General features: G+C 46.1%; 2 protein-coding genes across 2 annotated transcripts; one reads left to right on the forward strand and one right to left on the reverse strand.

The window, feature by feature from the left end:
* Window positions 1-1,067: 1,067 nt before the first annotated feature.
* cldn11a (claudin 11a) lies at window positions 1,068-3,729 on the forward strand. The gene is given in 4 exon segments (XM_067243478.1): window positions 1,068-1,306; window positions 1,309-1,425; window positions 2,046-2,210; window positions 3,347-3,729. Coding segments are annotated over 4 exon segments (645 nt in total). The 5' UTR covers window positions 1,068-1,200; the 3' UTR covers window positions 3,604-3,729.
* A 5,184-nt stretch (window positions 3,730-8,913) lies between these two features.
* Window positions 8,914-17,371, reverse strand: slc7a14a (solute carrier family 7 member 14a). The gene is made up of 9 exons (XM_067243162.1): window positions 17,062-17,371; window positions 16,443-16,679; window positions 15,224-15,441; window positions 14,703-14,849; window positions 12,998-13,206; window positions 11,160-11,307; window positions 10,527-11,022; window positions 9,811-10,047; window positions 8,914-9,238 (listed from the first exon to the last, which is right to left on the reverse strand). The coding sequence occupies exons 1-9, from the start codon at window positions 17,369-17,371 to the stop codon at window positions 8,940-8,942; spliced, it is 2,301 nt and encodes a 766-aa protein (XP_067099263.1). The 3' UTR covers window positions 8,914-8,939.
* Between the last annotated feature and the right edge of the window lie 4,400 nt (window positions 17,372-21,771).

Below are 21,771 nucleotides of genomic sequence, written 5' to 3' on the forward strand. Positions count from 1 at the left end.
CATCTTGCTCCCATCATATCACACCCCCGCCGTATGTTGCAAACGGAAATGAATGGCGGAGGTAATCTTTCATTTAAAGACCACTGCACCCGAAATTAAACATGTAATCATATGACTCTCTCTAGTGGCCGCAGGGAGAACTGCATCATAGTGGCGTCATTAGTTATGAATGTGCAAACAGATTCTAATCATGAATCGAGGTGTTATGAAGTATATGAAATTATAAAATATAACTAAATTGGTCGAGATATAGATTCAGTGTTTCCGGAGTGGATCGAGCCGTAATTTACAGTAATATCGAGAGCGCCAATAAGTCATTAGGCTAGTCCAGGGCCTTCAAATTGTATCAACAGTTGGCGTGAGATTACCATTCCTGTCAACGTTTGGGACTACTACATATGGAGGAGGGGAGCGGTTGCTGGTGTTTCTGATTGGCTGGTACATTTACATTACATTTAGCAGACGCTCTTATCCAGAGCGACTTACAGTACGTACAGGGACATTCACCCGAGGCAAGTAGGGTGAAGTGCCCTTACTAGTCCGACTCCCTCACCGCTCAGCCACCTGACTCCTGGTAGGTGGCATTCAACTGCATAACTCTAGAAAGCTCTCAACTCGGCAGAAAACTTACCTCCGTATGCCTGCTGTCTATTAATTGTATAGCGGGACAAGTTATCCTTTAAATAATTATAATGTATTAAAGTAGAGCGTGTGAAATGGTTGAATGTCCTGCTAGTCATTCAGTCCAGTTTGAACAATTTAGCAGCTACAGGCGTCACTGATACCTCCACAAGCCAACAGGTGGCAATAATGTTCTATAATGAGAGAAGGGTCGGGCCATAGCCATGGAAAAGGCTACGGCCAGGGGCCATAGGAGGAGATAATAATTTTTTTATTTCCAAGCATCCCATTGGTTGGACGTTTTTGGGTGGTCTTCCTCCAAAATAACTTTTCCCATATAAAACCCATGTAGAAGCGGCTTCTCTCAATCTTAAGAAGTGAGTTTTCCCCAAACTGAAGGAATTATTGTATTGAGAGATCATTTTCAGATTGGATTAACACTTTTGGAATATCATCACTAAAATCAATACAAGTGCCTTTTACAACATACTCTGCCAAACGCAACTGATCTATATCAACTAGTATTTGGTGCTTTTGGGGGATTCTTTTTTCATACTTTAACCCGGGATTATTTGCCTCATGGCGAACTCCTGTCTTCAGATGTGCGGTTTTCTGCTCAGCTTCATTGGCTGGGTGGGCATCCTGATCGCCACGGCCACCAACGACTGGGTGGTGACGTGTAAATATGCATGAACACCTGTAAGAAGATGGACGAGCTGGGAGCCAAAGGCCTATGGGCCGAGTGCGTCATCTCCACAGCCCTGTACCACTGTATATCTCTGACCCAAATCCTGGAGCTGCCAGGTAAACCTAGACTAGAAACTTCTCTTCTTGTCGTCTTTAGTCTTCTCTTCCAGTAATTTCTTTAGTAAGTAAGTAAGACTTTATTTATATAGCACTTTTCATACAAGAATTGCAGCTCAAAGTGCTTTACATAAAATCAACAAAAACAATAATACAAGTGTTGATCTAAAACGTTTAACAAACTAGCCGCATCTGCGGTCTCTCGAATCCATCTTAGATCCGAGCTGCCACTTGCAGTTTCTAATAACTTGCAGTTTCTAATAACTTGCAGTTATTGCTTTAAACATCTTGTATACGGAGAAACGTTTCTGCACTGTAACAAATTCGTTGTAATTTTTTGTGTGTAGTCAAAAATCGTTCATCTTTATTAATAAAAGAGAAACTAGCCCCTGGGAGCTTCTCTATCCTGTCCACAGAAAGGAGCGAGGTTTCATTTCACTGCTGACAAATTAACATTGTGTATATTTACATTTATGAATTTAGCAGACTCTTTATATGTATATGTATATACATATATATATGCATATTATATGTATATGAATGTGTTTCTGTGTATATGTGTGTGTGTCTGTGTAAAAATGTGTGTGTATGCGTGTGTGTGTGTTTATGTGTGTGTTCAGCGTACATCCAGACGTCGAGAGCTCTGATGATCACGGGCTCTATCCTGGGTCTGCCTGCGGTGGGTCTTGTCCTCATGTCCATGCCCTGCATCAACCTGGGCGGAGAGCCGGAGAGCGCTAAGAACAAGCGCTCTGTCCTGGGGGGCGTCCTCCTGCTCCTCGTAGGTAAGACACTGAAACCCTCCACCCACTTACAGCTGACCCCTCAGCTTAGCTACTGAACTAGGCAGCGGTCAAGCTGCCTAGTTCAGTAGCTAACCCTAACCCTAACCCTCAGACTAGCTACTAAACCAGGTAACTGACCCCATAACCTTGCTTCCAAACTGGGTAATTGACTCCATAGCATAGCTACTAAACTTGTTAGTGGACCAAACAACGTAACAATTCTGGGGACTAGACCCACAACTATTTTGCCCTCCACACAATATTGCACACTCAATACTTAACTCCATACTGCTGTAATACTTTGCACTCTGTTCCATGTATGTATATAAATTGTTCATAATATGAACCGAATCTAGGTTAGTTAGCCGTTGGATGAGTGTTAACCTCCCAGACAGGAAACCGCGACCTCATGCCCAGCCCTACCCCAGTCCCTGACCCCTGACCCCTGACCCTGCACTACCTTGCTGAAACACTGGACTACCAGCTCTAGTCCTTATGAGGTGCTGAGAGCAGAGGATACAAAACATGACTGTCTTCCTCCCTAGAGTGTTTTGAAAAACACATACACACACAGTGTACACATACACTCACTCGCACACATACACACACAAACAAACACACACACACAGTTCCTGTCAGTGGATCCTCCCCACCCTCTGAGTCCAGTGTGCATTCCTCCCCTCCCACCTCCTCCACACCCTCTCTGTTCCTGTTCACAGTGGAACTTCAGCTGCTGCCCTACCCCTCTGCTAGCATGTGTGTCACCGTGTGTGTGCATGCGTGCGTGTTATTTATATCTGACGGTTTTCCAACATCTATAGCCCACACACTGGCCATCAAAAAGCAATGTAAAAAAAGTGTTATCATGTTTCTGTCTATATCCTCTCCATTTGTATGCAATGTCTTACTTCACAGTGTGAAACACAGAATGCAAAGACTGCGTGTTTTATGTGTTTTTCTCTCTCTCTCTCTTCTCTCTCGCTCTCTCTCTCTCTCGCTCTCTCTCTCTCTCTCTCTCTCTCTCTCTCTCTCATATTTATATTTGTGTGTGCATGTCTGCAAATGCTTGGTGTAGGTGTGTTCTAACCATGCACCCCCCTCTCCCCCCCCCCCCTCTCCCCCCCCCCCCCCCCCAGCCATGTGTGGGATCATATCGACCGTGTGGTTCCCCATCGGAGCCCACCAGGAGCAGGGCCTCATGTCGTTCGGCTTCTCCCTGTACGCCGGCTGGGTGGGCGCCGCCCTCTGCCTGCTGGGGGGCTCCCTCCTCACCTGCTGCTCCTCAGAGTCCCAGCACCCCTACCAGGACAACGGACGTTTCTACTACTCTAAACAGGGGGGGCCAAACCAGCCCCCCCCCTCCTCCAACCATGCCAAGAGTGCCCACGTCTGAGGTTGAGGCCAACGACAACCCTAGCCAACTAGCCAAGACACACACAAACACACACACTTATTTGGGAAGCTCTATTTCAAACCACAATGGATGGTTTTTGTACAGCTGAGCTAATCTCCCAGCATCCTTTGCAGGGGGGTGTGGCACAGACTCAACCCCAGGTTAAGTAATTAGATAGGCGTCCGAGGTGATGTCTGCAGACAAACCAGGGGTCCTACCCACATGCCCTGCCCTGATGGACTTTTTAACTGAGCTTTGTTTGTTTTTAATCGTTTTTTCTTCAATTTTATATTCTTCAATGTTAATGTGCTTTTTTTTTCAACATAAAGATGTGTACCTTTTACGTTGGGGTTCGTTAAGTGTAATGAATCGGTTATATTTCTTTGAGCATTTCACGTGTGTAAATAGGACAGGATCATTAGAAACTGAATCAGACCACAGACATGCTAAAGTTTATGAAATGCTAGTATTCTGTGAGACCACTTTTTAGTTCCTCATCCTGGCAGTGGATATGAACCACATGCCAATATGTCTTCAATCAGATTGGACCAGCCTATCGGGCAGAGTTGGCTTAGGTGTGGATGTCTGAGTATCCACTGGGGAGTGAAACCATTCCGTCTCATCTGGGTAACCAGAAACAGGGTCCTGACCTTGAACGATTTGTACACAAGCCTGGCCCTTGGTCCCGCTGGTGCTCAGAGACCACAGCACCTCTCTGCGTCACGTATCATCTCTGGACCTCTGCAGTCTTAGCCTCAGTTATTTATTATGATCTATGTGTTCCAGTGTTTTTCCATTCTTGTTCCGTTGACGTACTGTTGTTTGGTTTGATGTAATAAAGATGAGAATTCCGACAAAGACAGGCGTGCGTGTCTTCAGTTTTTGTGGAAACAGAGTTACGACTTGGTGAAGATTGATAAGAAAAGGATAAGATCATCTGCTGGTTTCTATCTCTTGCTCTCTCCACTCAATTTTTCTCCCTCTGTCCCTTTATCTATCTCCGTCTCTGTTTCTCCCTCCTCCCCTCTCCCTCTTTCTCTGTCTCTGGCGAAATAATTTAAATTTGACCCACATACACAGGAAGTTGAGGTGTGTGTGTGGGGGGGTTGTCATGTACTCTGTAATCCTGGGCTGTGCTCTGCTCAGTCCATCTGGCTCCAGGACCTGTCGGTTATCTCTCTGTAGATAAAGGATGATGACGTGGACAAGTGTGTGTCTGTTTTTAACGAGCTGTGGCACAGCCACCTGTGTGTGTTTGTGTGTGAGAGAGAATCAGATAGCAGCCAATGCATCATTACCAGAATGTTCTATCAGTGTCCTTGTGCTGGATACACCAGAACAGAAGATTCTGTCCCCTAACAACACGGTCACACGCTGTCCTGCTCATACTCCTCCCCACGCACTCCCCAAGTCTCATTCTCACAGTTGATATGTGTGCTAATGTGTGAGTGTATTGCGTGAGTCTTTGTGTGTGTATTCTGTACGTGTGTACGTGTGTGTGTTCGAATCCCTGAGTCAATTAACCCGACACAGCAAGGTAAAACAGGAGTCACTAGTTTGGTATTTGCAATAAATATAACTTTCATTTTTGCATGGAAGGCGATATCAACAACGCAGCAGAGAAGTGCACCAAGGAGCAGAGAATCAGACACAAGGAGGAAACCATAGAAAACATCAACATAACAAACCCCAACTACATTATACAACTTTGTACTAAAATATACAGAGGAGAAAGGAACATCCAGGCAGCAAAGAGAGCCAGCATCAACATGGCTGACAGGCTGGACACCCCGACACACCAGGCCTGGACACAAGCACAGGGGAAGCATGGCAGCACCATCTCCCAAGACCAAAGTAACAAATAGTAGCGGGCTTTAAAAGCAATAGTGGCAACATTTGTTGTTGTCAGTTGGATAATGTCTTTTTTTTTGTAGAGTTATAATAAAATAGTTTTTTTATATACCTAAAGTAGTCCGCCCTAATTTCTAAACAGTTTAATAGAGTAGAATAAATGGTCTTGGATCCATAAAAAGAAAAGAAAACATCTTAAACGGAGCCTTATCCTTCTATCTAGACGGAAGTTGTTAAAAAATATACACCTTCCTGTCACGCTTCCCTGTGGTTTGATGACGACACAGGAAGGGAAACAGCGGTTGAAGCTCCGCCTTTCCGGTTTCAAACGCGCAAGGTTGGGAGACAGCTATCGAAAAATCCTTCTTTGTCAAAGTGTTTCTTCTGTTTCGCCGTCTTCTATCTATGCTGTCAGGCATCCATCACAGGAGTGTCTAATGGGTCAGATTAGGTGTGATGGGCCTGCTTCTTAAACTACTACAGAAAACACCCAGTGGTTAACTTACAGTCAGTTAAAGGATCACGCAAATGGTCTGGATCATGTGAACATACAGAATATAGCGCCTTACCGGGGGTCATGAAGGGTTGACCGTATCGGCGATGAACTCGTTTCGAAGCTAACCCTCCACAGCTGCTCTGTTCGAACGGTGCTCGTCTTTGAGAAAGTAAACGATGGTTGTGGGACTTTGGCTTGCTTTGTAAACAGAGGCTGTGGTAGAGGAGGTTGGGGTGGGGGGTTGATGGTAATGGGGTCACCCCCCCAGCCCACCCTCACCCCCTCCTCGAGGCCTGCTACATGGATCACTCTGTCAAACGTGCGCCTGGGGACCTTAGACATAGAGGTGGACCTGGTTTAAGCACAGAGTTTCGGGTTGGTTCAATAGGGCTAGGCTTTAGCTCAGAGATGTAATTCGGTTTGGAGCTGTCCGGGTAACTTGTTTTTCATTTCCGGTAAGCTGCACCAACTGTACCCTTGTGTCACACGTTCATTAGGCACCCAGGGCCAGGGGTTAAGGGTCAGATGGATTGGGGTTGGGCTTTGGAGTGAGTTCTATAGTATCCTGCGTGGTCAGTCACCACATGCAAAGACAACAGCTGGGATAGGAGCCTCATGCTTGACAGCATGCTACAGTCACCAAACAACCACATGGAGGCACAAAAACCAGAACCACACACACAAACACACACACGGCCACAAACTTGTGCACACACACATGCACACAGACACTCATGCACGCACATGCGCACACACACAAAAATGCCCACAAACAATCCCTCACACAGACACTTGCAAAGACACACACACAGAAGATAAAGAGCTAGTTCCACACAAGGGCCATGTCCCTTGTTCGTTTTGGCTGAGTTATGAATGTAAAGAAGGGATGTTTTGGCTGAGATGAATGTGTGTGTGTATGTTTGTGTGTGTTTGTGTGTGTTTGTCTACAGTATGTGAGGATTAAATAGGGATTGGCATACAACTTCATACAATCATTCACAGGAGAACACAGGCAAGCCCATACCTGAAAAGGAAAGGGGAACTCTGGGAAGTGTAGTTTAGGGGAAACTGGAGTAGGGGTTGGAGGGCAGGGGTCAGGGCTCAGGGCTAGCGTGGCATCAGTTTAGTGTATTTGACATGTAAGGCTTCCCCAGTAGGGGCCAATGCAGCAGCAGGGGCTGGAGGCTGGGGTGAGGACATGGGCTGGGCTGAGGTTAGAGGCTGGGTCGGGGGGGGGGGGGGGTAAAGGAAGGGGGGTGGGGGCAGAGGTTATGGGGAGGGCATGGGAGTGCCTAGGGGTTTCCTAGTACAGTCTATGGAGCACTCTGGAAAGATACGATCACACAGAATTCAACCCACATCCCACAAGCAAGGCAGAGAAGAGGATGAAAGGACGAAAGCTACAGAGGAAGAGAAGAAGAGGAGAAGAACCAAGCAGAGGAGGAGGATAGGCAACAGAAAACCATACAGAAGAACAGGGCACACAGAACAGCAGACAGTTAGCTAGCCATGCAGTTAGCACTTCAAAGTTCCTTTTATTTCTCACTTCGTCTCTCTATCTCCCTCCCTCCGTCTCTTTCTCTCCCTCTCTCTTCTCCTCTCTCTCTCTCTCTCTCTTTCTTCTCTCTCTCTTGTCTCTCTCTTCCTCTCTCCCTCTTTCTCACTCCCCTTCTCTTTGTTTTCTCTCTCTTTGTTCTCTTACGTCTATTTTTGGAAAGGTAAAGCTGACAGGTGCAGGTTGTGTGGGTGTCTAGTGTGTATGTGTGTGTGTGTGCATATGCTAACTAAGGGACTACCTGGACCAAAAGGTAAGACCAACACAAATGTATGTTTATAGAAAGAGGAAAAGCATACTGGCTACAAAAAATCTATATTTTTGCCATTAGTGTACACACACACACACACGCACACACACACACACATGAAGGCACTATCGCAAGCCGAGTCCAATTACTATTTGTGCCCATCAATGCCCATCTCGTACAGTATATCATTCATTCAGTGTGTATATGTCTGGTGTGAGAGAGAGAGAGAGAGAGAGAGAGAGAGAGAGAGAGAGAGAGAGAGGGAGAGAGAGAGAGAGAGAGAGAAAGAGAGAGGGAGAGAGAGAGAGAGAAAGAGAGAGGGAGAGAGAGAGAGAAAGAGAAAGAAAGAGACAGATTGTAAGAGGAGGGGAGGAATAGTACTGTGTATTGTATTTAACACAAACCAAGTTAACTAGAATCTCACTGGACGATTTGGTCACTATTTCAATAGACACACACACACACACCCTCACGCATGAATGCACACACACAGAAACATGATCAGTCCATAGAACAGACCATGAGCATTAGCTTCTATAACAGGACTGTTCCACTGTTTAAATAGGCCTGTTTAGCAGTGTCAGTGTGTGTGTGTGTGTATGCAGCTGGTTTCTGTCCATCATAGATAAGAAGAGCAGAGCAGAGCAGCAAATCAGACACCTGGACACAGGAAGTGACCTGGGGCTCAGTGCTTTAACAGCTTCCTCTGTGTGTTGAAACAGGAAGAGGGTTGCTGACTCATCTCATCTTTCTCCTTCACACTGCCCTTTCTCTCTCCCTCTCTTTCTCTCTGTCTGTTTCTAGGAATCTAGGAAAAACAGACACTGTGCTGACACTCTGTCAAAGACATTTGAGTTTCAGAGGATCCAGTAAATGGCCAGTAAACTAAACACACTTTCTATCTTTCTTCCTTCCTCTCTCTTTCTCTCTCTCTGAGAATGGGACCGATGCTAACCTTGATCTGCAGACAACAGCGTGAGGAACATTGTGACAGGGTGGACAACAACAGGCATTGCTGAACAACCAAACATTCACCAATCAAACAAAATGTGACAATCCAGTCCAAGGGTGAAATCACACACACACACACACACACACACTCACACACACACACACACACACACATACACCATCCCCAGGCAGCAAACAGGCAGTACATTCAGGGCAACATCAAGTCAGTCTCTTCAGAAATCCATCGGATCCTCCTCCGCCAGGGCATCATTGGCTATGCTCTTAGCCCCGCCCTTCTGTGCCGTCCCATCCACTCCGGCCTTGTTGGTCGGAGGTGGAGTCAGCCCAGATCCCCCCTCGGGGGCCCCCCAGGCGTCGTTGCTAGGGGGGTAGAAGTCGTCGTCGAAGCCGGTGAATCCCTCGTCCACGCCCTGGTCGTAGCGCTGGTAGGTGGAGGCGTGGACCTCCTGTTGCCTGGCTGAGATCTCCAGAGTACTGTTCCACATGCCGTAGCCAAAGTAGATAAGCACACCTGGAGACACACACACACACACTGTTTGACCTTCTGTATCCATACCCTAGCACACGCACTTGAACCTTGTGAACAGTCCGTGGAAATGAAACATGCTCTTCCCACTCAGGCTGAGTCAGATTGTGGTTTCTTCTCCCCAGGGAGAAGAAAGGCAGCCAGAATGTTCTCCTACAATCCCACTCACATGGCAACTAACACCCCAGAGAACTCCAACCCACTGGAAGAGGGAAAAAAATGCACAGAATCTTCTGCTCCTACGTTCTGGAGAGTCAAGTCAGTTTTCTTATTTTACATTGCGTACCAATAAAAAAGAAAGCCGTTGAAAACATGAGAAAACAAGGTGTTGTTGAGTAAATAGTAGAACACAAAGTAGAATAAGAAAGTAGTACAGGTAAGTAGTAGAATAAATAGAATAGCTAGTAGTAGTAGACTACTAGATAAGTAGATAAGTAGTAGACTAGAATAAGTACTAGACTATTAATAGTAGTTACGTAGAATAAGAAGTGGTAAAATATGTAGTAGACTTATAGTAGAAGAAGAATATCCAATAAAACGGTGGCTCTTTCTCTTACCCACAAGGCACCAGATGGCAAAACGAATCCAGGTGATGGCGGACAGCTTGAGCATGAGGTAGATGTTGACGAGCATGGCGGAGGCGGGGACAAAAGGAACGCAGGGGGCCATGTACGGTAGACGCTTCGGGTTCTCCGGCTGCTGGAGGATGATGACGACCAGCAGGGTGATGAAGATGATGAGGAAAACTAGCAAGAGAACCGCCCACCAGCGACCCTCACCTATGTAGCCTGCCCCTGTAGAGAGGAGGAAGTAGACGTGGAGGAGGAAGAGGATTTTGAAATGAGGAGGAGGAGAAGGAGCAGGAGGAGGAGCAGGAGGAGGAGGAGCAGGAGGAGGAGCAGGAGGAGGAGGAGCAGGAGGAGGAGCAGGAGGAGGAGGAGCAGGAGAAGGAGCAGGAGGAGGAGGAGAAGGAGAAGGAGAAGGAGAAGGAGGAGGAGGAGGAGCAGGAGAAGGAGCAGGAGGAGGAGGAGCAGGAGGAGGAGCAGGAGGAGGAGGAGCAGGAGAAGGAGGAGGAGGAGCAGGAGAAGGAGCAGGAGGAGCAGGAGGAGGAGATTTTACTTTCCCTTTAGTCGAACATACACTTTATTTATTTATTTATTTGACAGATGTAGCATTTGAAACAATTGAAGTGTTTATTTCGAATGCAGAAGACCAGAAGTCAGTGGTGACAGAAAGCCTGAGCCATTCCAACCTCCAGGGCTGGTCTCCTTACCGAAGATGATGAAGGAGCAGAAGACGAAGAAGATGATGAAGAGCAGAAGCACGCACACAGTCACCGTCTTCCCTGTGACCACGGTGGGCCGGTCCATCTTTCCCGGGAGACCCAATCGGATCCTCAGAGTGTAGTAATGTGGACCAATGAGCTTCTTTAACCGCCGCGAGAACCCGGTTTCCGACTCCTCGGATTCGATGCCCGTCGTCATGTCGACTGTGCCATAATTAGGGTGGCTGGCCGTGTACGTGGTCTTATCGGGTTTGCCGATCAGCATCTCATTGTCGCCTAGCGACGGGAGGTTTTTGGCTCCACAGGTGTTGGTGGCCACGCCTCCGTACTCATCGGCCTCGCTGATTGGTGAGCAGGCGTCCTTCTCACACTCGGCCAGCACACCTTCCTTCTTCCTGTTGTTCTGTTCCTCGGACAGGAAGTTGACGAAGCCATGGATGTCACTCTCGGGCTGGTAGCGTAGCAGCAGCACACACAGACTAACCTAGACACACACACACACACACATCAGACCAGATCAGATCAGACCAGAAACTAGGCCAGGTCTGGTCCTCTCCAGTCTATGTCCTCATCTCTAAGGGTGTGTGTGAGAGGACCAGTGTGAGGCTGGAGGTGTCTCACCAGAGTGTAGGCCAGCAGGGTGCCGATGGACATCATCTCTATCAGGTCTCTCAGGCTGACCAGCAGAGACAGCAGGGCAGCCAGACACCCCGACACCACACACGCCACTGCTGGTGTCTCTGTGTAGGGAGACACGTTGGCCAGGAACCTACACACACACACACACACACACACACACACACACACACACACACACACACACACACACACACACAGAGACACACACACACAGACACACGCACACACAGAGACACACACACAGAGACACACACACACACAGAGACACACACACAGAGACACACACACACACACAGAAACACACACACACACACAGAGACACACACAGAGAGACACACACACACACACACATAGACACACACACAGAGACACACACAGACACACACACACACACACACAGAGACACACACTCAGAGACATACACACACACAGAAACACATACACACACACAGAGACACACACACAGAGACACACACACACAGACACACACACAGAAACACACACACACCAGACACGACAAGATATAAGAACATACACATTAGCAAGCCTAACAACAAAAACTATGGCAAGGAAGTATGTGTGTGTGTGCACTGATATCCATGCATGTGTGCCTGTGTTCTTCAGTGTGTGAGACTGTGTGTGTTCATGAGTGTGTGTGGAGTGATTCATTTTTCATTTCATTCACAGTGCACATAGAAAGTACATTAGAAGATTAAGCACGAGTTCTAATGATTCATTTTACAGTGTTTCGGTGATCAGAGTCAAAGAAAAGTCTGTATTTACTAGCAGCATCACAAAGTAATCACATCTCAAAATAGACATGGTGAACAAAAGTAATAAGACAATGTACATTACTACAATACTGTAATACTACAGTGGAACTACAATACTACAATACTGTAATACTACAGTGGAACTACAATACTACAATACTGTAATACTACAGTGGAACTACATTATTACAATACTGTACTACTACAGTGGAAATACATTGTTGCACTGTAGTTCCACTGTAGTATTACAGTATTGCAGTAAAGGTATCTCAATTTCCTAAGTACGTAGCAACAATAACATCTCGATTACAGTGGCTGATTGAGTACTAATAGTACTGTTGAGTAAGTGCAATCTCACTTACTCAACTAAAGTCTTTCAATGATGTCTCAGTTACAGTAGTGCCTAGAAAAGTGCTGTCATGCACTAAGTGCGTGTGTTCACGTGTGTGTTTATATATTTTTTTATTTGTGCAGACTGTATACTATGAGTGTGTAGGTACGTGCATATGAATGTGTGTGGCTGTGCGTGTTCATGTGTGTGTGTGCTTGTGAATTTGTGTGTGTGTGTTTATATGTGTGTGTGTGTGTTTATATGTGTGCGTGTGTGTCTATATTATGGGTAGGGGGAAAAATCGTCTTCTAGTGATTCATATCGATTCACAAATTTAAAAAATCGCATCCTCTGCAAGAAAAACTATAAATGTCAAGGTTTTGATGCATTGGTATTTTTTTCTTCAACACTTAACTGCCTACCACAGTCAAACAGAAACAAGTAACACTAAACAGCAAGTTCTCGTGACCCCAAGAATCGATTCGAATCAAATCGTGAGGTACCAAAAGATTCCCACTCCTAGTTTATATGTGTGTGTGTGTGTGTGTGTTTATATGTGTGCGTGTGTTTGTATGTGTTTATATGTGTGTGTGTGTGTCTTCATGTGTGTGTCTATATGTGTGTGTGTTTATATGTGTGTCTTCATGTGTGTGTTTATATGTGTGTGTGTTCGTGTGTGTGTTCGTGTGTGAGTTCATGTGTGTGTGTTCACTCACTTGAAGAGCAGGCCGTCCCCGGCCATGGCGTAGATGACCCTGGGCATGGGGAACAGCGAGCCCAGCAGGGACACAGTCAGCCCGGCGATGGAGCCCACGGCCACGATGTACTTGGCAAACAGGCAGCCATGCATGGCAAACATCTCCATCAGAGGAGCGTCGGCGTCGATCTCACTGTAGGGCACCATCAGAGTCAGGACCACCGACACCTGGGAGACCACACACACACACACAGATAGGGACGTACACGCAAACACACACAGGGTCAGACACACACACACACACACGGGTCAGACACACACACACATGGGCACACACTCACACACAGGAACGCACACACGCACGTACACGGTTAGGGTCAAACTAAAATAAAAAAAGACTTTCAGTCACACGCACACTTGCAATTCCCTAGCCTGGGTCTCTTAACGCGTAAGCGCATAACTCACACTTGTGTGTGTGTGTGTCTGTCTGATACGAATATGTGTGCGATATCCATGTGTAAGACGTATACAATCATGCAGGCCCAACTGTAAGATAAAGAGCATGGGCTGTGAGATTTGGATGAAATACACCTAGACCAAAAAGACCAGCAGTTACTAACAGGGAGAGATCGTGTGAGCCAAAAGGATCATCCTCCCACAGACATGTCAGCCAATCAGAGAGTCACCCTGACACACATCCAACCTTAACCAATCCCAGTCATCGTTATTATGGTCCCTCATGAGGAGGAGAGTAAATACACAGCCTTCCTCAAGGAAAGACATTCTAAATATTATGAAGATGAGAGGAAGAGGAATGGAAAGAGCAACAGATAGGAAGAGGTGATGAAGGATAGAGTGAGTGAGACAGAGGGATGTAGAGAGAGAAAATAGAAAACACAAGTGAGAAAAGAATGTATATAGTGACACGACAGCAAAGAGACAATAATATATGTTGGGGAAAGAAAGATTGAGATATAGAGTGGGTGAGAGACCGGGAAAAGGAGTGAGAAAGATAGAGAGAGAGAGAGAGAGAGAGAGAGATAGAAAGAGAGAGAGAGAGAGAGAGAGAGAGAGAGAGAGAGAGAGAGACTAATAAACAGAGGATAGGCGCCGCCTAAGGCTATAAGCTAGGGCTTTCTCAAACTCACTGCAGATTGGCCAGTGATAGCTAGGTAACCATAGAAACAGCCAACCCAAAAAAACTTGGGTGTGTTCTTCAAGCAGAATCAGCAAAGATCTGGGATTGGAGAGGAGACTCACACACACACACTCACACACAGGTAAAACAAAGGACCAGAACGTTTAGAAATAACAGTTTGAGGGGTTTGAAAGGGATCAAGATACTTCCTCCCTCATCTGGCCTATCAGATCTCTTTATGATTAAAGATGAAAGACAAGAAAGAGAGGAGGGTGAGATAGGAGATAGAGACAGCGTTTGGACTGTATATCACTGAATAACATGTCATGTAGTTGTATAGCTGGCATAGGGTAGTTTCTCATGTGGCATATAGTACGTGTGTGTGCATGTCTGTGTGTACGTGTGTTTGTGTTTATGCATGCCTGTGTGTGTGTGGACATCTTTGTGTGCAAGTGTATGTGCGCCTTTGTGTGTTTGTGTGCATGACTGCGTGTGTGGTTGCATGTCTGTGTGTGTGTGTATGTGTGTGCATGTGTGTGGGTGTGTGCAGGCCTGTTTGTGTGTATGTGTGTGTGTGCGTACTCACAGAGACGTAGGCGGTGAGGCAGGTGACGAGCGAGGCAGTGATGGCGTAGGGGATGGAGGTGTTGGGGCTCTTGGCCTCCTCCCCCGTCGTGGCGATGATGTCGAAGCCGATGAAGGCGTAGAAGCAGGTGGCCGCTCCCTGCATCACCTGCACACACACACAAGCAGACACACACACACATTTACATTTACATTTAGTCATTTAGCAGACACTCTTATCCAGAGCGACTTACAGTAAGTACAGGGACATTCCCCCGAGGCAAGTAAGGTGAAGTGCCTTGCCCAAGGACACAACGTCAATTTTTGGCACGGCTGGGAATCGAACTGGTAACCTTCAGATTACTAGCCTGACTCCCTCACCACTCAGCCATCTGACACACACACATACAAGCACACACACACACAATTAGACACACACACACACAGGACTAAACTAATGGTTACCAATATGTATGATCGCCTGCCTGTTTATGTGCTTGTGGATGCGTGTATGTGTGTGTGTGTGTGTACATGAGACCGTACCCCTGACCACCCAAAAGGGAGGAAGCGTCCCTCGTCCCAGTTGGCTCCGTCGACAAAGAACATTCCGGCGATCATGATGAACACCCAGACCATGAGGTTGATGACGTTGAGAATGTTGTTGAAGCCAACAGAGTTCTTCACCCCCAGAGCCACAATCACAGTCACCAGGATGGCTATCACCAAAGCCAGCAGATCTGGATAAGACTGCTCTCCCTTACCTGGGACACACACAGTCATACACACAGTCATACACACACAGTCATACACACAGTCATACACACACAGTCATACACACACACACAAATATATTATAAGCACACATTAATACACAGTCAGTCAGCCAGTCAGTCAGTCACCCAGTCAGTCAGCCAGCCAGTCAGCCAGCCAGTCAGTCAGTCATCCAGCCAGTCATCCAGTCAGTCATCCAGTCGTTCAGTCAGCCAGCCAGTCAGTCTGTCATCCAGTCAGTCATCCAGTAAGTCAGTCAGTCATCCAGTCAGTCATCCAGTCAATCAGCCAATCAGTCAGTCATCCAGTCAATCAGCCAGTCAGTCATTCGGTCAGTCATCCAGTCAGTCAGATTTCACACACTAGGACCTGACTGACCTGCATGCCAGAGCTGATGTCTTCAGATAAGACCCATGTTCAACACACACACACACAAACACTCATGTTCAACACACACAAACACTCATATTCAACACATACACACACACTCATGTTCAACACATACACACACACGCATCTTCAACACATACACACACACACTCATGTTCAACACATACACAAACTCATGTTCAACACATACACACTTAAGGCCTATTTAGGGTACTCCGTTTTCCAAAAAACAGACGCCTTCCGTCTAGGTGGACCGAGAGCCCCGGAGAGCTCGACGTGCACCTCCTGAATTTCCTAACTTTTCGGATAGTTACGGATACCCCCTTGGCTGTGATTGGTCCGCTAACGACATCATTACCGTTGCGCCACCTACTCTTCTGGCGGTGAATTTTTTTCAGCACCCACAGCCTACAGAGAACCATAAACGAAAAAGAGTCTATCGTATCCGTCCGTATCTGTCCGCCCGCCCATCCCTAAACGGAGTCGGAGTAGCATATATAGGCCTTCATGTTCAACACATTCACACACACTCATGTTCAACACACACATGCATACACGCACTCACACACACACACACAAGCACTGATCCCTCTCCTCTCACCTAGGCCATTGAGTGTCCCAATGTGCGTCGTCATGAAGTTGCTGATGCTGTGATTGGCCAGCGAGTCAGCCATGCTGCTGAGGGCCGACGCCCCCGCGGCCGTACCAATCAGATACTCCAGGATCAGGTTCCAGCCAATGAAAAAGGCCACACACTCGCCCACCGTCACGTAGCTGTAGGTGTAGGCGGAGCCTGTGGTCTTAGGCACACGCACTCCAAACTCTGCATAACACACTCCTGTGAGGGGAGGAGATATGAACACACACACACATTATGTGTATGTTACAGTAACACAAGCTCCCAGCTTCTTTCCCGAGGAAGTCTCTGACAGTTCTTCATGTGCAGCGGCAGCAGCTGGCCTGGTCTCCTGGCCTTGTCATGCCGCTGATGAGAACCTTGCTCCGTCTTCGCCAGTCCTTAGTGTTCTCAACTTAACCCCTAGTCGCTGCCAGTGGCTGGCATTACCCTGCTTTCCCACAGACCCCCTGGTCACGTTAATGAACACAAGCCCTTCAGTGTGACACAAGCCAGAAACTTCACTGTGACAGAACAGAAAATCCAACAGATTCGAAACCAACAGATATGCAACAATCATGTTACGTAATAGTCGGCGCCTCACCCGAAAGTATCGAGGCCACCGCGGCGATAATGAAGGACACTATGACCCCTGGCCCCGCCATCTCCTTGGCAACCAGCCCGGAGACCACGTACATGCCCGTGCCGACACAGCTGCCCACGCCTAGCGACACCAGGTCCACCGTGGACAGGACCCGGGCCAGCCTGGTCCCATGGGCGCCGGTGGCCGACGAGCCCGAATCCAACATGGACTCCACCGGCTTGGTCCTCAGCACCCTGGAGGTGAAGGTGTGCCAGGCGGCGCCCCATTGGACCCTCCGAGGGTCCAGCTTACCCACCAGGCCTGAGGTCATACTGAGGACAGGGGTGGGGGGCGGGGGGTGAGGAGGGTGACAGAAGCTTCTGGAGTTTTCTCTCTCTCTCTTTCAGGAGGAGGAGAGGGTCGTGGAGGACTGGGAATCTGTGAGGTTCCTTCGCTGGAGGATAGGGTGAGACCTGGAGGTCCGATAAGTTCTCTCTCTTTTTTGTCTCTTCTCTCTGGTTAGTGGAAGTTCATCCTAGCAGTTCTCTGGGACACTGAGGGATCTGTGGGAGATAGCAGAAGTTGCTGTTAGATATGTATTATATGCTGTGTGATGTGTAAATATAAGAGTAAATATACACACACACACACTCAGACACACACACAGAAAGGGCCTACCTGAATAAAGAAGTAACTAATTAACACCCTCTTCTCCACAGTCCCGTTGCTATAGTGACCATGCTCATTAGTTTGCTGCCAGTACATGACGGATCATTGCCACCTCTGTTTGTGTGTGTGTGTTTGTGTGCTTAAAAGTGTGTACGTGTACATCCTTGTGTGTAGGTGTGTGTGTGTGTGTGTGCATGCACTGTGCTGTCAGTCCCTAACCTTTGTGTTTTGTTTGATATTAAATCAAACCACAACCAGGTCCAGACATCTCCAGGTGAAGCTTTATGCAAATCGTTTTCAGCAGCACTTCCTGAAACCGTTTCTGAGTCGCGCACTGAAAATCTTCCTGACACATTTCCTAAGACAATGCTATGTTCAGTATTCCAAAGCTTGGTCAAAAAAAAGTGACTGCCCGTGACTCGAGTGTATTTTGGCAGAAGCTAACTGCTAATGGACAGACATGGGACTAGTTTCTCTCTCTCTCCCTCTCTCCATCTCTCCTCCATATTCTATCTAGCTCTTTCTATTCCTACACTCTCACTAGAACGGGACGCGGCACTGTAGTGGCAAACCACTACAGGGAAGTGGAGTGACAAACCATTCATTTACCAACCATACACACACGCACACGCGCACACACACATACACGCACACACACACACGCACACACGCACGCACACACACAACACTGAGCCAATCAAACACTTAAAAGAGCTGCAATTACCCAGCTGTTTAACCACAGTGTTCAGGAAGGGGTCTGCTGTCACTACATTTAGAGTGTGTGTGCATGTGTGTGGGGGTGTGTGCATGTGTGTGTGTGTGTGTGTGTGTGTGTGTGTGTGTGTGTGTGTGTGTGTGTGTGCAGAGTGTCGACTAGTAAAAGCTGTTAGTACAAAGAAATCGACAGCCTTGATGTTGTATAGAAGATACGAGGGGAGAAATGTTGTTAGAGAAACTGTGAACGAGAGTTGAGAAAGTCGGAGAGTTCAAGTTTAGAGGGATGAGAAGAATGGACAAGTGAGGAGAAGGGATGAGGACGATGTATATATTAGGAAGGAGGGATGAGAAAGGACGACAGATTGAGATGGAAAGATGAGGATGATGGAGAGAACAGGGAGATGGGGTTAGGAGGGTGAGAGTTGATACTCTGATTGTACATCCGGGAGAGAGAGAGAAAGAGAAAGAGTGAGAGAAATAGAGAGACACAGAGAGAGAGAAAGGGAGAGAGAGAGACAGAAATTGACAGACAGACAAACAGACAGGCCGAGAGATATATATAGAAAGAGAGAGAAAGAGAGGGAGGGAGGGAGACAGGGAACAGAGAGAGATTTAATAAGACAGACACACAGTGAGAGACATTGCGCTAACAGCATGCCTAGACAGAACTAACCATGTTTGATTGATAACCACATAGTGAACGTACGTACCCAGTCGCAAATATGTTTGCGAGATGATTAGTAAAGAAATGTGTGGTGCCTACACTACTGTATATGACAAACAAACATAAAACCTGACAGACATTACATTATGGGATGGGGCATGACTGAGCTTTAAAGCTTTCCCTATAACATGCTCCAGTAGAAATGAAGATGGAGATAAGATCACACTGTCAATAAAGAGCAGATACTAGGACTACCCAAGCGTCAACTGCAAATACATACACCCTGAAGCATGGGATTCAATAGTGATGTCGACAGAGGATATGTTCTGACAAAGATGGAGGGAGAGAAAGTGAGGGAAGGAGATAATGAGAGAGAGAGAGAGAGAGAGAGAGAGGCTGTGCTCTATCTGCTCACAGGGAGAAGTGGAGACAGAGCTCCACTTCCTAACAGAATGTGACCACTATAAAGACATTCAAACCAAATACTTCCCCAAAATTACCAGCATATACAAGGAATTTGAAAATGTAACAAATAGAGAGAGACTGGTTTATTTATTGGGAGAAAAACCTAACTGCTGTATTTTAGCAGCAAAGTATGTATCAGCCTGTCATGGCCTTAGAGACAGCTACAATGTATAATATGTATAATATGGCAAACATAACATGTTTTCATTTTAGTTTTAATATTTTGTTTAAATTTTACTGTAATTTTTCAGAATTTCAAATCTGGTATTTGATTTTTACTATTATTGGGTGTGCTCAAGCCTTCGGCGAGAGCACAACCTTTGTTCTCTCACATATATATTATTGGGTGTGCTCAAGCCTTCGGCGAGAGCACAACCTTTGTTCTCTCACATATATATTATTATTGGGTGTGCTCAAGCCTTCGGCGAGAGCACAACCTTTGTTCTCTCACATATATATTATTATTGGGTGTGCTCAAGCCTTCGGCGAGAGCACAACCTTTGTTCTCTCACATATATATTATTGGGTGTGCTCAAGCCTTCGGCGAGAGCACAACCTTTGTTCTCTCACATATATATTATTATTATTATTTTTATTTCTTTTTGCCCCCCTAAAACTCAGTAAATACTTGGCCTACATAGACAACGTAGGTGTCAAAAGTTTCGTCTTGGTAGCGATTGAGTTGCTTCTATTGGAATTTACGTTCCGTTGCATGGTTTAAGCTTAAATTAAGTTTTTGTGGCGAAAAGTGAAGCTAACGGTGGCTAATTTGCTAGCCACAGTCACTGACGTTACTAACGTCACTGCGTCACTAACGTCACGAAAACACGCGTGACTACCTTTGCCAGAACATTGTTTAGCATCTGTTAACTTGGGGGATAGCTAGGCTAACTATAGCTTTACTGCAAGGCAGCTGCAGAAACGCCACAAGAAAAGAGGCCAGGGTGATAACTATTTACTCATTTTACTTTGTGATATGACACACAATTGTGATGTGTAATGTACAATATAAGCTGATATTATTAAGGAAGTACATCTACTTTCGGAAACAGTAGTCTACTATTTCACTGAAGTATTAGCATCATGACATTAGCCTGTGTTTCCCGGGCAACACATACTACAGTGGTCTATGATGTAGCGTTATCTGTTTTCAATCGTTAAAATAAACATTCCTCACATATACATTTTCGTTGTAGGATTTATTCTGACATTAGAAACCGATTTGTTGGTGAAATTACCATTACCTGTGGTTTCAAACCAGTGTAGCTCACTGCAACGCTGTAGCTTACGCGAGACACACTACAAAAACATCTAGCTACAGTACACAGCTGTTTAGGAAGTCAAACGGCGACAGAAAATGTTCGGCACTCCCCTTACTTAAATCAAAAGTCTATCTAACTACTAACCTGAACTTCATTGCCACAGCCTAAACGTTGTCAATCTGTTCATGAAAATAATTAATTTCAGCCTAAACCGTACAACGGAACGTTAAATCCAATTCAACCAACGCAATCGCTACCAAGACGAACACAGCAGTAGCCTAGTACTGTACCGTAGTAGTACAATTTACCGGGGCAGCTTCTCAACACAGGGCTATATCGCATTTTGCGTTGTTACTGACAATGATCGCTACCAGTGAGCTTTTTATGAATGAGCAATTTTCCACTAAATAAATGTCAAGCTTATTTACGTTTTGGGGGGCATATTTTCAGTTAGCAGATGGTACCGTTTGAATTGCGATTCCATCTTCTACTGCCGGGTAACGTCGTAGAATAATCTTCAAAGGGGTTGTTTATTCATGAATGAATGCAATATGAGTAGGCTAAATGCCTGAAAATATCATGAGAAGAGAAAAACTTAAAATGACGTTTAAATCATAGAGATTAGGTCAATTTTTACACCGGTCTGCAATAATGTCACGAAAACACGCGTGACTACCTTCGGCAGAACATTCGTTTGGCATCTGTTAACTTGGGGGATAGCTAGGCTAACTATAGCTTTACTGCAAGGCAGCTGCAGAAACGCCACAAACAAAGAGGCCAGGGTGATAAATATTTACTCATTTTACTTTGTGATATGACACACAATTGTGATGTGTAATGTACAATATAAGCTGATATTATTAAGGAAGTACATCTACTTTCGGAAACAGTAGTCTACTATTTCACTGACATATTAGCATCATGACATTAGCCTGTGTTGCCCGGGCAACACAT

The sequence above is a fragment of the Osmerus mordax genome, chromosome 9, assembly GCF_038355195.1.
Source record: "Osmerus mordax isolate fOsmMor3 chromosome 9, fOsmMor3.pri, whole genome shotgun sequence".
NCBI classification, from domain to species: Eukaryota; Metazoa; Chordata; class Actinopteri; order Osmeriformes; family Osmeridae; genus Osmerus; species Osmerus mordax.

Excerpts from the sequence above, each read along its gene's own strand:
- slc7a14a (XM_067243162.1), bottom strand. The coding sequence starts at position 17,371 with ATGACCTCAGGCCTGGTGGGTAAGCTGGACCCTCGGAGGGTCCAATGG. Across the intron at positions 11,023-11,159 it reads CCCTGCTGGCCTACACTCTG|GTTAGTCTGTGTGTGCTGCT; the intron begins GTGAGACACCTC and ends GTGTGTGTCTAG. Across the intron at positions 9,239-9,810 it reads TGCCATCTGGTGCCTTGTGG|GTGTGCTTATCTACTTTGGC; the intron begins GTAAGAGAAAGA and ends GTGTGTCTCCAG.